We start from the raw sequence: 19,944 nt of genomic DNA on the forward strand, positions 1-19,944 counted from the left end.
AAAGTATTCACTGCCCCGCAGCTGAAACTCCGCCTGCAACGTCTCAAACGTTTTAAATCCTCCCCTCGTCCAGAGATCCCCCACTGTACTGATGCCTATAGTGTCCCACTGCGCAAAGCCCTTCGAGGTCCACAGAGAGCCCAACCTCTCGGACGCATACAGCGGTGACGCCCGGGTCAAACGGTCCTTCCAGCCCATAGCTGCACTAGCCGCGTGCCATACTCGCACCATCACACGCGTGGGTCCCGTCAAGCGGGAATCGGGCACACTAGCGTAGAGCGCTCGATTGTAGTCGCCACCGGGCAGGAGCATCTTGTCCATTTACAACAACCCAATTTTTAACAGTCACAAATAGCGCTACCTCATGAATATTAATCAGGTGTATCACAATGTGTGACCCCTTAGGAATTACAGCTATTACAAGGATGGTGATCTGCTGGGGTCAGCAGGCCCCCATGTATATGTTTGCTTTTTAATAGAGCAATCTTTTTATTTTTATGGAGCCCATTTTCCTTAAAGGAAAACGGGATGCTTTTCAAATATAAAATGAAACGTTTATGTTTAATTTTTTTTGAGAGTAGGTAGATGTCCCTGGAATCACTGCCTGCTCCTAAAATTTTTTTTATATTTGTTACAACATTCGCAAAGGGGAAGGGGTCCCATGAGGATGTTGTGAATGGTTGTTACAAAATTAATGTTTTGCTACCGTAATTTCATTATCCATACATAGGCTGCAAATCAGTATTAGGAAGAGACGCCCTAAACACAACCCTTCCAAATACCAAATTGCTAAACATCAATTGCGAATCAGTAACATTAACAAATCGCAATTTGTGTTTTGTACATATGAAAGTGCATTTTTACGGTTTTAAAAAACCTGATTCCTCATATTGGGCTGTTTCCGACCCAAAAAATCCTTTTGTACATATGGCCCAGAGTTCTCAATATACAGGTGCATGACAGCTAAAACCTGGACCACTCTTCTCATACCCTTGGCGTGGTGTAGAATCTCCGCTTCCTCATACAGTGGCACTAGACAGGGAATTTCAATATGTACATGCAGGTTGAAAAGTTATAACAAAGGAACAATGAAAGCATTTAGTATATGGGATCAATGTAGGTGTAATAACATCCAAATCTATCTTACTTAGCCACTGCTTTACAGAGTGTCAGTGTGCTAAGTACTGAAAGAGTGGACTTCTGACTACTGAGGGTGTAATTTAAGAATGCAAGTATCCATGTCATCCACAGTAGTGTCTAAAGTTTTCTGTTGTGATGCTAGGTAGATAGGGTTTTGTTTGTTTGTGTCTGATGCATCATCCGAAATTCTTTGCAGTGTTTTGGAAACAAATGTTTCAGATTGTTGGTTGGGAAGGCTTTATTACGTATACACTTGTTTTCGCAATTTCTAAATAGGGGCTGATTTACTTACGCTGAGTAGAGAAGATCTAATAGAAATCTGTGGTCCTGCAGATGGAATTCGACTATTCAACGCACTTAAATCCAGGTACTGCACTACATTTCATCATATCTGATTCAACGTTTAATTGATAAGTGCATCTTCTTACTTAGAGCATTTATATGTTTGAAGGTGCAGTGAAATGCATTCTATATGAAAGTTTGAAGCGGATGTTGAGGTAGATGACCTGGAATTAATATTAACTTGTGTACAACTTGAGAGAGTTGGTAGCCAGTCGATGGGTTATGGACACTTATTGGAATTGAGTTTGCATAGTAGTTTGCATTATTTTTCCCTATGCTACTTTTGTTCTATTCCATATTTTCACCTCTATCTACTTTGTCTTTGGTCCTGTCACATGCTTACTGGTGTTGTGACTGCTCCCCACCCTTGATTGTGACAGTTTCCCCCTTCAAGACATTGAGGCAGAGGCAGTCACATGGGATGTGACCACACCTTCCACTCGGGCATAAGTAGCACAGGGCACGCTTATCTCACTGAAGTGCCTAAGGCAATCTTCTCAGGATCCATGTCCCTGGTTCTTTAACATTAGGCATTGCCGATATCCTGCACTCTATTGGCTTAGTGTGATTTATTTTCTTAGCTTTTAGATTCTTGAAAATTTCAGTGCACCTGTTACTATGTAAAAGCCATGGCCCCTTCATGTGGTCCACCACAGTAACATTTAGTCTCCTGCAGTTTCGGTGCTATTCAAGCTCCAAGGTTGATGTCTGTCCAAGTCAAATATTTTTGTAGCTCCTAGACGTAGTTGCCCCAGTTAGTTGTGTACCTTAGAATAAAGTTCCTTCTCTGCAGAAAGAGGCCATGGCCGGCCTTCTTCTCTATAAAGTAGCCCTAAACATGACACAGACCTGCTGTTTCTGACCGCACTAAAATCCTCTGTTGTGGAAACCGCATTTAAAATATTGTAACTAAAAGATCAGCAACTATTTTGTAACTCGCTTTGGGGTCTTGATATCCATCAAGCCATCTTTAAGCTTTACCATTGTTCAAGAGCCAGTTATGCTGCCTCCAGTTTGTAGGGATTTAATAGTGCAGATTATGAGCTGCTCGTTTCCAACTGCTATTCTATATAACAATTCTGTATGTGAGGTCTGCCACAATGCCTGCTCACGCATCTGCAGCAGCTTCAGAACAGTGGTGTAACGCCAAATAATGCCCCCCTGCACACTTTAAAGAGGGGCCCCTGAGTCTATTATATCTCATAGATATTAATTGGCGTTGGAGTTATAGGTGCCTCATGAAGTTTTGGAGTCCCCCTTAAGTGTTGGGGCCCCCCAATGCCGCTTGGGGCTGCATTACGCCACTGCTTTTGAAAACAACACACATTGCAGCCTTACTCTACTCTAATACACTGAAATGTTTACAGATGTACAAGCCCTTTAATCCCTGGTTACCAGTAAACAAGAAAATCGAATACAACAGGCTCAGTTTTGTACACAGGCTATTGATGGCGGGGGCCAACATTTCTGTCAATTTGCTTTTAGCATGTCTCTTTTCACATGGCAGGCATGCACGCACACACGCACGCGTTGGTCCTCTTGTTTTGATAGAACTAGAGTAGGTGGCTGGGTGTTTGCCGTTCAGTAATCGTCACTGTGGAATCTATTTCACTTGAGCTCCGAAGCTTGAACTATTTGTCCTTTGACGTTTCCGGAAACAATGAATTTTTTGCATTTAACGGTGCATTTTTATCATTTAACGCAGAGCTTTAAGTGGGATGAAAAAACTGTGGGGGGGGGATCTCTCAAAGTGGCGTGGCCAATGTAACTAAGGGCGTGGCTTAAAAACACCTAAACAATCAAGGGGAGAATGGATCAACATCATGTCACAGAGCCCGCTGGTCCCCCCTAGGAGGCCCAATTTGTCTAATATAAGCTATAGGTACTATTGACCTGTCACAGAGAAGTAGTGTGACTTAATTAACTACCCTAATAGGATGCTTACAAAATAGCACCCTAGCACTTGAAATAGGTCCTGAAGAAAGCCCTCCGACCCTTCTGGGCATTAGAAGGGGCTGAAACATGTCGACCTCTCACATGGACTACAAGGTGCAGGTTCTCACGCTTGTGCTCGCTCCTGGTGCAATAGAACAGTTACATTACTATATACACACCATTCTATTTTTTTAATCTTGCCACCTCTTCTACCGAATAAAGTTTGTTTGGGCAGGACAGCTAAGCAATTTTAACTTCACTTTTTGTTCACTTTATTCCTGATCACTAATGCTAAAACCAGTTGGTCAACCTCCAGGTGGAGGAAAGCATACTACCAAAAGAGACCCAGTGATGATGCTTTCACGTTCCAAGAAAAGCGGAGAACCAAGATATACCGCACTATTGCTCCTGTACGTGAATGAGGGTTTTTAAGTTGGTTACCATACCTGACTCTGGTATTACAGGTACAAGTGATCCATTCTCCCCTTGATTGTTTACCTCCGACTGGAAGCTGAATGGGTCATAGCTTCATTCTCCCCCTGTTGATTATATCTTAATTACAAACACCTAAGCCAAAAATATGCGCTTAGCATAGTGTGCCACCCGAATCGTATTTTGCTGTTTCTGGCATTGCATCCAGATATGATACAACAACTAATATCATACCTACAAGTCAGAACAATGGTTGTTAGTTGTGTACGATAAATAAGTAGCAACTATGGATTGTTGAATAGAATATTGAAAAAGCTTCCACTTAAAGTACTGGTGACACCACGACGATGTTGCTGCTCCTGAGTTTCAGAAAGCGAAGGGAAATCCAGAGAGAAAATGACTCTTTAAAGGATTTTCCTTCCCCTACAATGCTCACCTGGCATGACGTCATGCCGTAACTTCTCCACTAGTGAGAAGTGAGGAGTGTGAGCTCGCGCACATTATGTGCCTGCTGTCACTGCAGTCCGGGACAAAATGGACCGACTGTGCCAGGGCACAAAACAGAGCCCGATACGCCCCCTTTAAAAAACTGCCGGTGCTCAGACCCGGTGAGACCCGGACCACTTAAAGCCCTGATTTAACCTATGCAGACTGCATCGCTGACACTTTACTGTTCTTTAGCTAGCACCAGAAAATGAGAGGAAGCCACAGGTAAACCTGAAAGACATGTCGCTGTACAATAACGATGATGTTTTGGCCAAAATAATGTTTTCACCATTAGCTGTACCATAGGAAATCAAGGGTGTTTAGTTTGGGGTTTCATAGTCACTGAAACATAAAGAAATTCTATATAGTGCAAGAATGGTCAAACTTAATATACAACAGCCATGAATATAATTCATTCACCATAGTTCCAATTGCTTGTATGTAAAGCAGGCCTGTGTAAATAGTTCTACAAGCCCGATTCTTAACATTTTTGCGCATCTAGGTGTTACTTACGTGCACAAAAATGCAGTTATGAAGGGAAATTATAAATCCTAAAAAACTGAATCATATTTGGTGAAATTCTGTGACCGTAATTTGCACTTTATGGATATCACGAACATTTCCAAGGGAGTTTTTCACCAAACTTACATTCTTGCTCTCCTCTAAAAATAGGGTGTGAATGGATAGAAAAGCTCCTAGAAGTACCCATATTTTTCCAGATGTTGGAGGAGAAATTAGGAAATGTGTGTAAACGTATGTTTCCGTCACAGTTACTCGTGCTGATTTTCTGCATGGTGGACAGACTGCTTATGTAAGTATAGGGAATAAAGAGTGTTGATGGATATAGGAATGCAGCACTACTTGATTTGTGTAAACTCCTCAAAAAAATTGGAAGTCTACTCCAGTCGCGCAAGGAAATCTTCAAGGTATAAATTCACTATTGTTTGTAATCGACCACTATTATTACAGTCAATAATTATTGAAATTCCAAAACGCTTGGATTGGTTAAAATGATTGGATCATGAACTTCAAGAAAAATCATTTGCTATTGTGTTATGGTATCACCATTACTTGCTGCACAAAAAATACTTTGACCGCTTTCAGATTTAACATTTTTATTTTTCATGTAATTGATAACTGAATGTTTCGATTAACATGGTGCATTTTGTCAAATGTAGGTCTGTTAGGCCTCGCCTGACTGTCTATGTCTGTCAGGATCATGCACAGAGTGTAAAACAGGAACAGCTGCAAAATGGCGACTGTAGAGAAAAAAGCAATGGTGTAGCATGCGGTAAGTATTCTGAGGATGCAGTCAAAATTACGCCTTTTGTGGGGTATAACGTGCAACATAACTAAAAGTTCAATCACAACTGAGTGTTTCTGCTGCAGGACTGTTAGCATTCTAAAACAATTAATCTCTCTCTAACATCTTTCCACTAGAACACTGTAGATCTAATTCTTAAATCCCTTTGCACACCAAAGTTGACTACAAGTGCGCAGTTTGACCATTTTGCACACGTAGATTTCCATCCCTTATTTACAGAGTCCACAATGAAAGAATTTCTTGCATGCAAAGCTCATTTGCAACTCCAGAAATTCTGCCAATATGGGGGGCATTTCTTCATTTACTAAGTTAGTAGTAGGAACGAGTCTGTGGGCATTTCTGGGTGTACTCACAAATTCAGGCGGGTATATAAGTATTCTTGCAGCTGGTTTTTCTTCTGGTAACAAAAACAGATATAGCCCGTCTGAGGCAAGGCTTTTTTTCCCACTGAAGTGTTGGGAAGGGATCGCTGTATTGTGAGGTGTGAGTGTTGTCATGACTTCTGATAACTGGACTTACTGTGCTGACCGTATCATTCCTACTGATGACAGTAGGAAGTGGTTGGTGACTTGATTGGTTGTGCTGTAGCTCCATTGGAATAAAGAAGGTGTTCATGTATTCACCATCTTAGACTTTTCCAAAATACTGTCGGCTTTGGGCAACAGCATTTTGTGGTCATAGGCCATCATGATTTTACAGCTAGTCACTGTTTCAACCAATGTCCTTCGTCAACTGTGACCATCTATAAAGGTAATGTCATGGACACATATCAGGTATGTGCTAGCTGCTATCTTTAAAATATATATTTTTTATAGGGCGTGGACACACCGGTGTCCAATATAGCCGTGTAGCGTGAAGCTTCGCAGATAAACCAGCTAAATCCAGCCACAAACGGGGTAATCTGCCACCATCTCCGCTCATGGCTGGGTGCTGCAGCCAGCTTGGACCTTGAGGACAGCAGCGAGACTCAAGCTGGGTGCGGTGAATCAGTCTGTTTCCCCCGCCGAATACCTTGATGTGCTCCTCGGAGACTTGGCGGCTACAGGAGTTACTAGTGAGTCTGAGGCCGAGGCAGTAAGCCTCCCACCGTGATGGGGGCTACATCCTGCTGGGGAGGGGGATCTGCACCACCTGGCTGACCCCGAAGCGGGGAGCGTTAATATATGAGGTGATGGCCGCTGGGCCATGAGGCCGCTAGAGGCAGCCTGAGGCCTACAGCACAGTGGTGAGGGAGGCCATCCCCTTGCGGGCTCTGCCACATCAGCGGCTATGCTTGAGGAGCACTGTGAGTACCCGCTGCGCAGTCTCCTTATTGCCTTCCTTTACACCTTCAGATACAATACAGACCTTCTGACCCAGCCCCTAATGTGATTCCTCGTGGCTTGACTACGCTGGATGAATAATGTGAGTACCAGCTGTGCAGTCTCCTCGCTCCCTCACTCCGTGCACTCAGATACAGTTCGGGCCTTTTGCCATAGCTCATATTATGATGCCTTGGAGCAAGACTGTGCCCACTCCCATGATGCATTGCCGATGCAAAAGTCCATAGGTTGGTTTGCAGGCACCCCTTAGTGAGATTAGCACCTGTCCACTGTAGTCTATAAGATCAGCCTAACCACTGACCCCTCAAAGTGACTGTACCATTCACCTACACCATGGGAAAAGGAACCCGAAACAGGCTAAATTGCATATCTGATACAAAAAGGCAACACGAAAAATTGCATTGGACTCAGATAATGAAGATGAAACTCTAGAGGGCTCTACATAAGGAGGAGATGAGGGTCTACTGCAGGAGCTGATGGTGGGCTACAGTCAATTGGAAACGAGATTGACTCTCTAAACTCAACCGACTTACTGAAAGGCTGGGCAGACTGAATGTGGGTCTGGACAGCAAAGAGAGGCAAATTGGCTAAACAAAATAAAGAAGCTGCTGTCCCAAGTGGTGGCAAAAAACAAAGACTTAGAAGCCCACACACACTGCAATAACATACAGATTTATGGGATTGCCAAGACCACGGCCATGGGCTGCCCTGACACATTTGTGGAACAGCTACTCATCGAGCTGTTCGGTGCAGGGGAGTTCTCCTCCACCTTTCTAGTTGAAAGGGTGGATAGTTCCCTCGGTCAGTGTCCAGTTGCCTCTCATAGCTTGCCTGCTCAACTTTCACGATCGCGACACAGCCTTTGCCTAGCGCAAGAGAAAGGACCTCTTCAATACCAGGGTTCTGCCAATTTCTATCCTTCGAGACATCACCCAAGCAGTGCATGATGCCCGTACGAAGTTCAGGGATGTGAAAATATTGTTGCGCACCAAACTGATAAGAAACAGCATGCTCTACCTAGCGTGGTTTGCCAAAAACTTGTCTTTACTAACCCCTTGGATGTCAGATCCTTTTGCAAAAAACTCTAAATATGGAGTCTCGGTGGAGTTGCTGAGGTAGCAGCTCAATCTAACCCTGGTAGAGACGACAATGTGATCACCACCTGACCCGGGCGCTGGGCCCCGGCGACAGGACAGAGGATACAGATCACATATGATCTTCTAAGAACTCCTACAGAATAAACTGATGTTTGTAAATTGCCTACCTGGGCACTCAAAGGCCCCTTGTTTGTGTGGTAATATTTAAGGACACAAAGTATTGCCCATGCTGTGTATCACTTCTTTTTTGTTAAAGGGTAATTCTAGGGAATCAACACTGAAAGTCCAGGTATTCAGTGAGGGAGCGGGGAGGAAGGAAAAAGGTTTCAGTTTTGCATTTTGGTTTATTTTCTAAACACGTGGTTACCTAGCACCATACACAGAATGCACATAATCCTGTTTCCCTAGGCGACTGCTCCCTTCCTCACTTCCACAACATGATTGACAAAGCTTACCAAAAACTGACATTACCTTCCTGGAACATTCAAGGCATCAATAATCCACATTAAGGTAAAATGGTGTTGCGGTACATGGACAGCCATGGTGTAGACATAGCTCTTCTCTAGGAGACACGCCTGATACCTGGGAAGATACACACATTTGCCGCCAAGAGGGGTGCTCACACGTTTTACTCTTCCTATAGTACTTAAGGGGGGTTTCCATCCTCATACATAAATGAATAAATGTTGTGCTCTCCAGAGCCTATAACAACCAAGAATGGAGATTTATAGTGTTTTAGGGTAAACTCGAGGGGCAGAAAGTAATATTTCTTAACACCTATGCATCAAACGTAGATACGCCTGGGTTCTTCCACTCAGTTAATGTATCCCTACAGCGCACAGGCGCTGCTCCAGTCTTCTGTGGTGGGGACCTTAACTTGGTCCTCAACCCTGGCAAGGACTGTACATGCTCTCCCATAGTGTAGGCCGCCCCCGTGGCGATTCCCAAGTAAAGCCCTAACAGATGAGCTCTAAAGGCGTGAAATACGCAAGGCGATTGAGGAATACATCAGCTTAAATGAAGGATTGGTTTCCACACAACTCTCTAAAATCGAATGCAAACTCTGACAGATTTGTCCAATGCAGCATCACAAACCCCTACATACCAACAAAAACGACACTGGTTACCAAAGCAATACAGGGAATTTGCAGACAGTGAAGTAGCGTTTTTAGAAAAACATGCTCGGACCCGTCGGTACGGTGAGGGAGAGAAACCAGGCAGAATACTGGCCAAGTTACTGAAAGGTTGTTTGCAAAGAACACACATCATTCGCGTTCATACTGAAACGGGAAACTCTTTTCACAACTGACAATATATCGTCAGAATTTGTCATTTACTATGCGCAATTATACACTGCCCATTCGGAAGAATTCCCTACTGCCACTCAGGCATACCTTAACGACATTGCTATGGTGTGGCTAGACCCGAAACGCCAACACTTCATAAACGCTCCTATTACACTTGAGGTAATCCTTGTTGCCATTGAGAGACTACCGGGCTACAAGGAGTATGAGCTGGACAGGCCGACGAGTGAATTTTACAAAGCGTACCAAATCCTTATGGCACCCCACCTCCGAGATGTCTATAGCGGTGTGGAAGGTGATTTTCCTCCTTTGCTCCACAAAGCAGTGATTATTCTATTATCTAAATCAGGGAAAGACCCCACACTTTTAGTGCCTCTTACAGACCCCTATCTCTGATCAATCTTAACAATAAGATATTGGCGAAAGTGATTGATACCAGACTTTCTGTACTAAGGTAACACCTACTCTCTTCCACCCAGATCCGATTTGTGCCCCACAGATCCATAACCACCTGTTGCCGCACCATATTCACAGTGCTAAACCAGATAGCCCCACTTGTGCTAGCTGTGGTGGTGCTCTTTGATGTGTAGAAGGTCTTTGATTCCTTAGAGTGGGCTTACTTCTTGCAAATATTAGCTAAAGTGGGAATCCCTGCCAGCTTCATTGGACTCATCAAGCTCCTGTATATGGAACCAGTTGCTCCCATGTTGATCAACGGCACACTGCAGATCCCATACCAATTTATAGAGGCATCAGAGAGGAATGCCTACTCTCACCCCTTTTATTCATGCTAGCCATGAATCCCCAAGCAAGCCTTTTGCAGAAGCGTAATTCCCATAGACGTCTGGTGTTACACGTGCGACACCTCCTACTATCCATGTATGCTGATGATATCTTGAAGTTTGCAAGAAACCCAGCATTCAGTCTCTCAGCCATCATTCATGACACAATACGATTTGGATGCCACTCCAGTCCGGTCGTTAATTGGTCATAGTTGGATATCCTCCCCCTTGCTGGCTGCACTACGCTGACCCAGCCAGACTTCCCTAAAGGCTGAGTTACTGATTCCGTCCGATACCTGGGCATAATCCTTAACCAAACCAAAGATACTATATTGCAGCAAAACTATGGCCCAGTAATGGAATGGCTGGAGTATGCTACCCCTATCACTTGCGGTCGGGGTAGCCATTATTAGGATTATTATCCTCCCCCACTTTTTATACCACTTTACAAATATTCTCATTCCGCTACCCAAGACCTTCTTTAATACCATTTGCAGTGGCCTGATTAAACTAATCTGGCCTGGAAAACAACCCTGCATTAGTTGGAACATACTAGCATTGCTGCATGACAAAGGAGGACTGGAAGTGCCAGATTTAGAGCTTTATTACCTAGTGGCACAATGCCACCTTGCACCCAGTGGTCCCACCCTGATTCCAGACTTCCTTACTTAAATCCTTAGTGTGACCAAGCACGGGATACACCACTAAAAACCCTGCTTCCAGTGGACCTTCCCAGAAACCCACAAGAAATAATAACAAGCATTGAAAATGCAATAGGTCTCGCCTTTGCTTTGCTAATGGTATTGTATAGCAAAGCAAATGGCTTAAACTTCATAAAAGGCGAGACATATTGAATTTTCAATGCTTGTTTTTACACAGCTGTCCTCGGTCTAAATGTGCGATTTATACGTCCAGATATCTGCAGCTCTATACAGGAAATAAAAATGTAGCAGACATGGAACAATGCAGTGACTTAGTTTAGGTACTCTGATAAAATCGGGTCGCAGGAAGTTCAAATGCTGTGCACATTAATAGCATCATTACTAGAAGCGACTGTAATGTAAATGGAGTTCGCGAATATAAAAAAAGAATCATTTGCAATGCAATCGGTCTAGCCTTTAGGACCTTGTAAGTGTTTAGTATTCCTTTCATTAGAAGGGCACTGGCTCCAAGGAACTGCAGGTACTGAGGAATAGTCTCTTTCGTTCCCTTGCGCCCACTAGGCAGTTGAATAACTCTACGTCTAAAAGTAAGCAAACTTAGTACTTACAGAATGTAATCACAAGACACTAGGCTAAACTGAGCATACGTGCCGTGCCATAATTATGCATAGACGGTGCTCATAATGCCAACAAACACGACTGATGATGCCAAGGACGCATTGCCACGTGTCTGCACAGTGACTACACTGCTAGCCTGATAGCCAAGAAGACAAGGCCCAAAGGAGGTATATGGCAGCTGATTCGCCATGAAGCATTGCCTCTCTGTGAAAAACCGCGTGTTATGGGCCAAATGTGCTGCGCTAAACAGGGCCATGAAACGCATCCCGTGCCCTTTAGAAAGAAGACTGTCAGGTTAGTGCCAATTGCAAACACACTCTGCTGCACTGCCGTCCGAGCCGCTGCCAGCATCTGCTGAACTTGTAGGTGGGCATCTGCGCCGTAAGAAGCCCTACCTACAGCTGTTAAGCTAGCAAAAAACGGCAGCTTAAACAGGAGGTAAGGGAATAACTAATTAAACAATATTCTGTATCTCACTGGCAATACTAAAAATATCTGCTAGATTGCTTTGTCGTTAGCGCGAAACCACAATTATCTAAATTGAAAAGACGAACACTCAGCAGTGACACTAAATGCGCTATTATCTTCTAATGTAGAAGTCATTAAACTGTTATTGAATTGAAATGGTCTGTGTGCAGTTTGCGCAGATGGAAAAGGCAGCTTACCAGCCTAAAAGCACGAGGGGCTCTTTCATCCTGAATGTTCCCTGCCGTCCATAAGCCTCAATGTGCCCCATCCGGACTTCCTATCTGAGATAGAGAGCGGAAGCACGGAGAGCGAACGAAATATGGGTGTAAGTGAAACCAGCAGCATGCGCTGCCCACCCCTCGCGCACACCGGCTCCTTGCGCATGCGCCGCTGCCAGTTTAGGTCAGGCAGCGATGCGCAAGACAAACAAAAAGTCCGAACAGTGCGGACTAAAACTGTAGTTGGTGGCCGCTACTTCCGGACTACACGGAAGTCAGTTGGGCCACTGAAAACAAAGGTAAGAAACACTAAGCCAGCACTAAGCCAATGGCAAGCAGCAGGAGAAACTACCGGCTGCTTGCCAACATATAGAGATTACTTTAGGTCTCGCTGAGACAGCGCATGCAGCGCATGCGCTGCCAAGGCGAGACCTAAAAACTACCACAACCTGCTGGACCTTGCAGAGACTTAGCCGCCTGCTTGGTCATTCCACACTTTACTCACGGCAATTCCCCTCCTGCCCAACGTGCTGCTACCACCTACGACAGACAAATTAGTGCAGCGTACCCTGACACCGTGGGGGGGGGGGGCTGAAGGAACTGTACCACCAACACAAGTTTACGCCGCCCCCACACCAATTTTATACCAGAGGTTACAACACGCAGCACAGACCCGCCTTTCTGTGTTTCCTGACAAACCTAAAGTCTTCTCCCCCTCTGACCTTGAATATAGATGTGGCAGACTCCGCCACGTGGGTGTCCCGACTGTATAATGGGTGCTCCATCTCTCATACTGACGTCCAGGACTGCTCGAGGATTGCATAGCCAGAGATATGGGAACAGACATCACTACGCCCCATTGGAGCTACTGTTGCATGCATAACAGACTGGTCTCAAGGAATCATAAACACAGGTTTATCCATATCAAATTTCTGCACCAGCTGTACTCCACACCTGTGCGAAGAGTAAGAATACACCCCTCCTGAACACATAGATGTGCTAGATGCTTTTGGGAACAAGCCGACCATACACCTGACATGGGAATGCCCTGATATAAAGTCCTTCTGGGGGAAGGCAACAGCAAAGATATGATTGATGCACCGTTTGATCGCATTCCGCTCCAAGCCTTCTTGGGCTTTGTTAAGTCCTTACTGAAAGGAGTGCGCAGATACACTGCAATTGCTTTGCTTCTGGCAAAAAGCAGGATTGCGCTGTGCTGGGGAGGCATGGGTGTCCCATGCAGACAAGACTGGATAAAGGATCTAACAAAATGTAATATTCAAAGCGACATTTATGCAAGTCTGCAGTCCCTGACCTCTAGACCTAAAGATACCTGGATACCTTTGCAGGCCTACTTGGCCCAGTCTACAGACCCATATACAAACTCGGACACAGATTTTGGACGCTGTTGCCTCCCCAGAGTCTACCTTGCTGGCTTCAGAGAGGTTCCCCTACTTAAGGATGGCTTTTGCAAACCATCTCTGGAGATCTGATGCCACTTCCCGTGGTGCTAAGAAGACTCTTAACACTAAAAATTGTACTCTTGTTTTACGGATTGCCCTACAGCAACTGTCCCTCCTAGGTTAGGTGACTATGCTGCCTGAGTATGTGAACGCATATCGCTATAATGTGTTTGGATGTACTGTTTTGTGACCGGCGTATACCGCAATGAAACACTGTATGGTGCTTCTTTATAACATGTCAATAAATAAAAAATATACATTTTTCAGTGTGCCCCAAGGATTCGTCTGTTGGCAGACACATACTTGGCCATGTGCGCTGGCTGCATTTGCTCACGTACACTAATTTACTTATGTGTCTGGAGAATTATCAATAGGCCCTGCTTTCAAGATTCTAGTTCCCCTGTCATCAGCACTAATATTCTTCCTGAACAATGGGTCACCCACTTTGAAAGTTTATATAATCACCAGGGCAAAATACTCAAGACCGGACCATGGGTTGGGGTGAGACCCAAGGAACTGGAATTTTCTTTATTGGAAATCACTAAAGCAATCCAAGGCCTCACTAAAAATAAGGCACCAGGGCCGGACGGTACCCCCCCCGATCTCTACCTAAGTAACATCGAATTATGGGCACCGATCATGACCAGAGTACTAAATGCAGCGATTAGAACTGGGCTCCCTCGATCTTGGTCTACAGCACAGATTGTCCCCATCTACAAGAAAGGGTGCAGGGACAACCCGCAATGCTATAGACCAATTTCGCTGATAGACGTGTCAGCCAAATTACTAGGTAGGGCAGTCTTAAATCGCCTTGCTGAGTGGACTGAAGCACTCCACACCCTAGTAGACACCCAATACGGATTTAGATCCGGTAAATCAAGTAGTGATCAATGTCTCAATCTCTATCTCCTAGTTGCCAAATATACTAAAGCCAGTAACGTTACACTGTATATGGGGTTTATGGACTTGGCGGCTGCATTCGATAATGTAAATAGAAGTAAACTCTGGGCCCTTATGTTCAAACTGGGAATTGACCCTCAACTCATAAACATCTTACAAGAATTACACTGGAACACCACTGCCAAGGTCCGCTATAGTGCGGGGGGGGGGGTGAGCACCGATCCCTTCCCGTGCACCAGCGGAGTGAGGCAGGGGTGTATCCTGGCCCCCTTTCTGTTTTCCCTGTACATAAACGACCTAGAAAGCTCCTTGTTGGACATGAAGACTGATTGCCCTAAAGCAGGATCGTGCCATATACCAGTTCTGCTGTACGCGGATGACGCGGTCCTGCTGGCACGAACAGCAACGAGTCTACAACACCTGGTGAATGGATTTGTAAAGTTCATGGAGAATTTGGACCTCTCCGTGAACTTGACCAAATCATTTGTCATGGTGGCAGGGAAAAAACCCACCAAAAGATTTAGTTTTAAAATAGGAACACAGGTTCTTGAAACTGTTAATACATTCTCGTACTTGGGCCTTCTGTTTGATGGAGGGATTAGGTTTGCCCCCTTGCTAGAAGAAAGATGCAGGAAATTGATCTCAGCAATTGGTGCTATTTTAAATTTTGCACGTAGACTGGGTCGATGGTCACCAGAGCAAGTGATGACGCTGTATAGAGCCGTCTGCATCGCTAAAGCTACGTATGGGGCAGAGGTGTGGGGTTTTAGGGACGCACACCTGCTGCAAGTAGAGGAAGACAAATTCCTACGTAAGATGCTAAAGATACCGCATTGCATCTCAGCAGCGATTGTACATACAGAACGTGGCATCCCATATACTACAGACCAGATAAAAGTAAGACCTATTCTGTCCTGGCTCCGAATCTGGGTAAACCCAGAAGCGGAGCTTAGCAGACAAATAATCAAAGATTGTCTCCAGAGAGATAGATGGCTTCAAATTCCCTGGCTTAAATATGTTAAAGAAACTCTAGGGGCTATAGATCATCAAATACTTTTCACAGAACCATCACTGATTGACCCATTCTGCATAAATCGGATTCAGAAAATGTTATTGGGCAAATATGATTCGAGCAGGAAACAACTTGACTCTATTAAAACATCTGTAACATCACACTCTCTAGTCAGTAACGGAGAGGGCATGGAACCATATTTATTTTTAATGTATAATCAGCAAGATAGATTTTTAATGTGTCATTTTAGGCTCAATTTGTTACCTAACATTTTAGCTTACCCATCTGGTTTTACCCTAACAATTGAGCAGAAGGGTGCCTGCGGCTGCGACAATAGGTCTCCGCAGGACACCCTTCATTTTGTACTATTATGTTCCTTTTATCGTACCCCCCGTCGTAGATTCCTTGTAAATATTTTAAAAGAGTCAAAACTACGTCACGCTAAACCTGCCCTATCATTCTTGCAGAGAGCAACGGACACACGTACTTTATGCTCTATTTTGAGTTTCATAAAATTTGCCGTTAAATTAAGAAATACCAGGGGCTGACTCAGATTGTATTGAATGTCTTTTTTTATCTTGTTTTTAACGTTGTACGGTTCAGAAATGTATGTTATTGATGATTTGTACTATGTACTATGTATTTTTATGATGGTTTTTAATCATCGAAATAAAAATTTACTGAACTGAACTACTTATGTGTCTTATCTGAGAGCCTGCCACAAACACCCCTATATGGAATAGAGGTATAGGTCAAGGGATCCGCTAAAACAAGTGTATGGTTCCAGTGCCGGAACAAAGGATATGAAGTTAAAGGCACATTCTCACATTCAAGAAGTGATCTATGAGGAAACAGATTTCCTACCTCTTTGAAGAACACTAAATCTAGTCATCGCAACTCTTTCTCCTCCTATTGCTTCAGAGGCCTCTCACACCCTCCACCCAAAGCACTCTGCTTATACCTCCCACGTTTAATCTTCTGCTGTGCTGCCCAGGCATAGGTTTGTGCTGTTTGAATATACATACTATGGATACATACCTATGAATATATAAACATTTCAGTTATATTTCTACATGTGAAAATGCCTATCACATATGTGAGTAATTTATGACTGTCTAGATTTGCAAGAATTTGTGAACATCTGCAGATGTGCTTCAAATGCTGACATTTTCCCTTGATAGAAAATGTGTAAATGTTTTCACTGACCGTTTGTAATTCAGTATTGTTACTTTTAGAATTTTGAAACTTTTTAGTTATTGTTTCGAAATTAAAGAAAATAGTCATTGGCATGAGCTGTTTTTCATTGACCTTGCTACTTACTCTAGCAAATTGTGAATTTTCCTTCTGATAATATCTAGGCTTCTGGTGAATCTCATCAACTAAATACAGGCATCATGCTGCCTATTAAATTGTTTTGAATCCTGTAACATGCTGTCTATCAAATACATTTATATCATCCTACGAAGTTGATATCGTCATGTTAATTTTTCTCTCATGAGTTACTGTTCATCGTGACCCAGCTACTGCTACTGAGCTAGAAAATAATTTTAAGGATGTGTGGATTTTAGCCAACTCAGACTTTTGTATTATTGTATCTTTATACCCTCCTGGCTTCATACCACTTAAACGTTTTAAACCTCCATAGTCTAGATCTTTTGTCCTTAACAGTTTGGTAGTTCCTGCATATTTCACATTCCTGCACACAGGGGCGGACATCTTTGAATGGTTTATGTCAAGACAGCCAAGCAATGGCAAAGCAATTAGCTCGGTACAGCCAATTGGATTTGCAGTACTTGTTATATACACCGTATTTTCACAGTTTACATTTGGATTTAGCACATTGTGTCTTTCAAACATGCCTTTCTCAATATGTCGGAATAGCACAGCTATAAAAGCTGGTATAGATATCACAGCACAGACTCACCTCAATTGTTTTTATCAAAGTATTCACAATAGTTGCTGAGCACATAGTATTCTGCAAGTAGCTCACAGGCATTGAAGACTCTAGCCTCATGTCCAGCTCTTCAGCCGAATTTATAGATTGATCCCAGTTTGATTCTGTCTTTCTGCTCCCAGTGATCATAGATATCTTGTTTGGACCCTAAACTGACATGTGAATAAAAACTCATCTTTCCTTGTATTTGCATCCTCTTTAATCGCGAACGGTTAGCCACCTCTATTCAAAATGCTCCTGGTTTAGAGACCTTATACGTTTGTATTCGTGTGCGGGATGATCATTCAGAAATTCTGTCAATTATACATTGCAATGGTGTAGCGTGCTAAAAAGGAAAGGGGTACTTGGTCACAAAGTAAGTATAAACAACCTGTTTTCAAACATAAATGTATGTTTGACCTGGGTGAGAAAATACTTTTCCAGTGCACTAAACTACACTGTTTGTTTTTTAAATTATTATGCAATTTGCAAGCACATTTCAACAACATCCTGTATCTCAACAACTACACTCAGAAGCAAAATAAGGAAAATGGGGGATACTGGTGAGAGTGGCGGTTTAGTGGAAAGGAGCGATGGTGCTCATGTAAAGCGCTCCAAGTTTACGCTATATAAAACTGAAAAACGAGTCTCTTTGAAGTTACATCAAAGGCAGTGTCAGGTTGCAAAGAGGCTCGTATTGCAAGGGTTAAGGTTTTTCATTTCCCACACTGAGGGTAAAAATGGAGAGCCCAGTAGCAACTAAACATCTGCTCACTACTCGTCGGTGTCAGACTCCGTCTGAATCCTGATCCGATCGGATCCGAATCCTTAGGAGAACACCAACACACATTGCCAACTTTTTTTCTTAGCCTCCCATCCTAGTGACCTAGTCGTGGCAGTGCCCTCATTCTCGTCAAAGTATGTGGTGATGGTAGTCGCCAATGTAGTACGAAACACTTGATCTTCCAAATACAAGTGCTGCAACCGCCACATTGAAATAGGTGTGGGAATTCGGCCCCAGCTTAGTGTCAATTCTATGGGATTATGGTCAGATATGGTTTTACCCAGATAGATACTCTGCTTGATTGCCGGGAATAAGTCCGGTTTACAGAGGAAATGATCCAGATGGGTGTGCAACTTGTGTGGGTGGGAATACAAGGAATATTCCTGCATATTAACATGTTGTGACCTCCAAATGTCAAGTAGACCCCATCCCTGTGCCTATCGAGCCAGAATGGTGGCTTGTGTGATAGTGTTAGTACCCGGTAAGGGAGGGTGAGACCAGTCCAAGTGAACTTCAAACACTGTAATAAGATACCCTCCCAACGACCAGGGATATGGCGTCCAGTCTGAGATAGCCTGCAACACTCTGGATAAGAAAGCATCTTGGTCTACATTTAGAGCATAGGTTGATCCTAATACAACTTGTTTACCGTCCAGGGCTCCCCATAGAAGCATGTATCTACTTTGGTCATCAATTCTGCTCTTGGCGAGGTAAAAGGGGTCTCCGGCCCGTAACCGAATCGCTGCCCCCCTTGAGAAAGCCGAATACGCCATCGCATAAAGCTGGCCTCTCCAGCGTCTCTGTAGTTTACAAGTTTCAGATGGTATTAAATGTGTCTCCTGGAGGTAAACTATATGAGCCTTACGGCGGTGTAACTGTGCAACTATTCTATGGCATTTGTGAATAGCCCCCATCCCCCGTTCCAGGAAATTACAGTATAAGCTTTGGCAACCGACATCATTTAAAAACATATTAGCAGGAGCTTCCCCAACCCACCCCCACCGCCCGCCCCCCCCAGAGATCCCCCTCACAAATCACGAACAGACAGTACGGCAACAATCTAAACAATACAACCTTATCCCAATACTGGGTCCAACGATTCAACTTCGGTCAGCCAAACTTTGCAAGAAAACTTAACATAGTGCACTGTAAACAACTGCTGTCGCTTGTGGGGTAAGCTGCGTACTTAGATTACTTGTAGAACATTTGTGACAAGTGGCTCTGCCCAGGACTAGCTGGGCCACTGGACAAGTCTTACCATATTTTACGCACCTCTCTAATACTATATCCATATCACAGTATAACATGCGCTGGCTAGAGATCAACAAACATTATTTACGGACTGATTGTAGGACATACATACAACAACTAAACCACATGGGGGCACCACCCCATCTTGTACATTATTGGATCAGCCCAATGGATCATTACTTAGCTGCGTAGTTTCTGACGGGAACAATGCCACACTCCCTCCTGAGTCCGAATCAGAGTTCACCTCATCAGAGGGACTGGTGCTGATAGGTGGGCGGACAGTCTGCAAGGCCGTGGCGGACCGGAGGGCCTCCTGTCTACCCTCCATAACTATAAAACAGAGTCCTGTGCACACGTATAAATATGGTGGTTGTAGTGTAAAAACCCAAGTTAATGATTTCTTTCTGCTGAAATTATGGAAATCGACATCAGAAGTAACATAGATAAGGATTTAATATCAATCCAGATCAA

The 19,944-nt window shown here is 43.8% G+C and overlaps 1 protein-coding gene across 7 annotated transcripts in view; it reads left to right on the forward strand.

The window, feature by feature from the left end:
* Positions 1-19,944, forward strand: part of UBP1 (upstream binding protein 1) — a 533,655-nt gene that overhangs the window by 383,000 nt on the left and 130,711 nt on the right. For 4 of the 7 annotated variants that reach the window (XM_085607613.1, XM_085607611.1, XM_085607612.1 and 1 more), the window contains exons 12-13: positions 1,417-1,507; positions 5,514-5,626. The exons of the other annotated variants lie outside the window; for them this stretch is intronic. In XM_085607613.1, coding sequence (XP_085463739.1) covers positions 1,417-1,507; positions 5,514-5,626 — 204 coding nt within the window. The remainder of the gene's footprint in view (positions 1-1,416; positions 1,508-5,513; positions 5,627-19,944) is intronic. 7 annotated transcript variants of the gene reach the window in all.

Source organism: Triturus cristatus, chromosome 5_2 (assembly GCF_964204655.1).
Source record: "Triturus cristatus chromosome 5_2, aTriCri1.1, whole genome shotgun sequence".
Classification (NCBI taxonomy): Eukaryota; Metazoa; Chordata; class Amphibia; order Caudata; family Salamandridae; genus Triturus; species Triturus cristatus.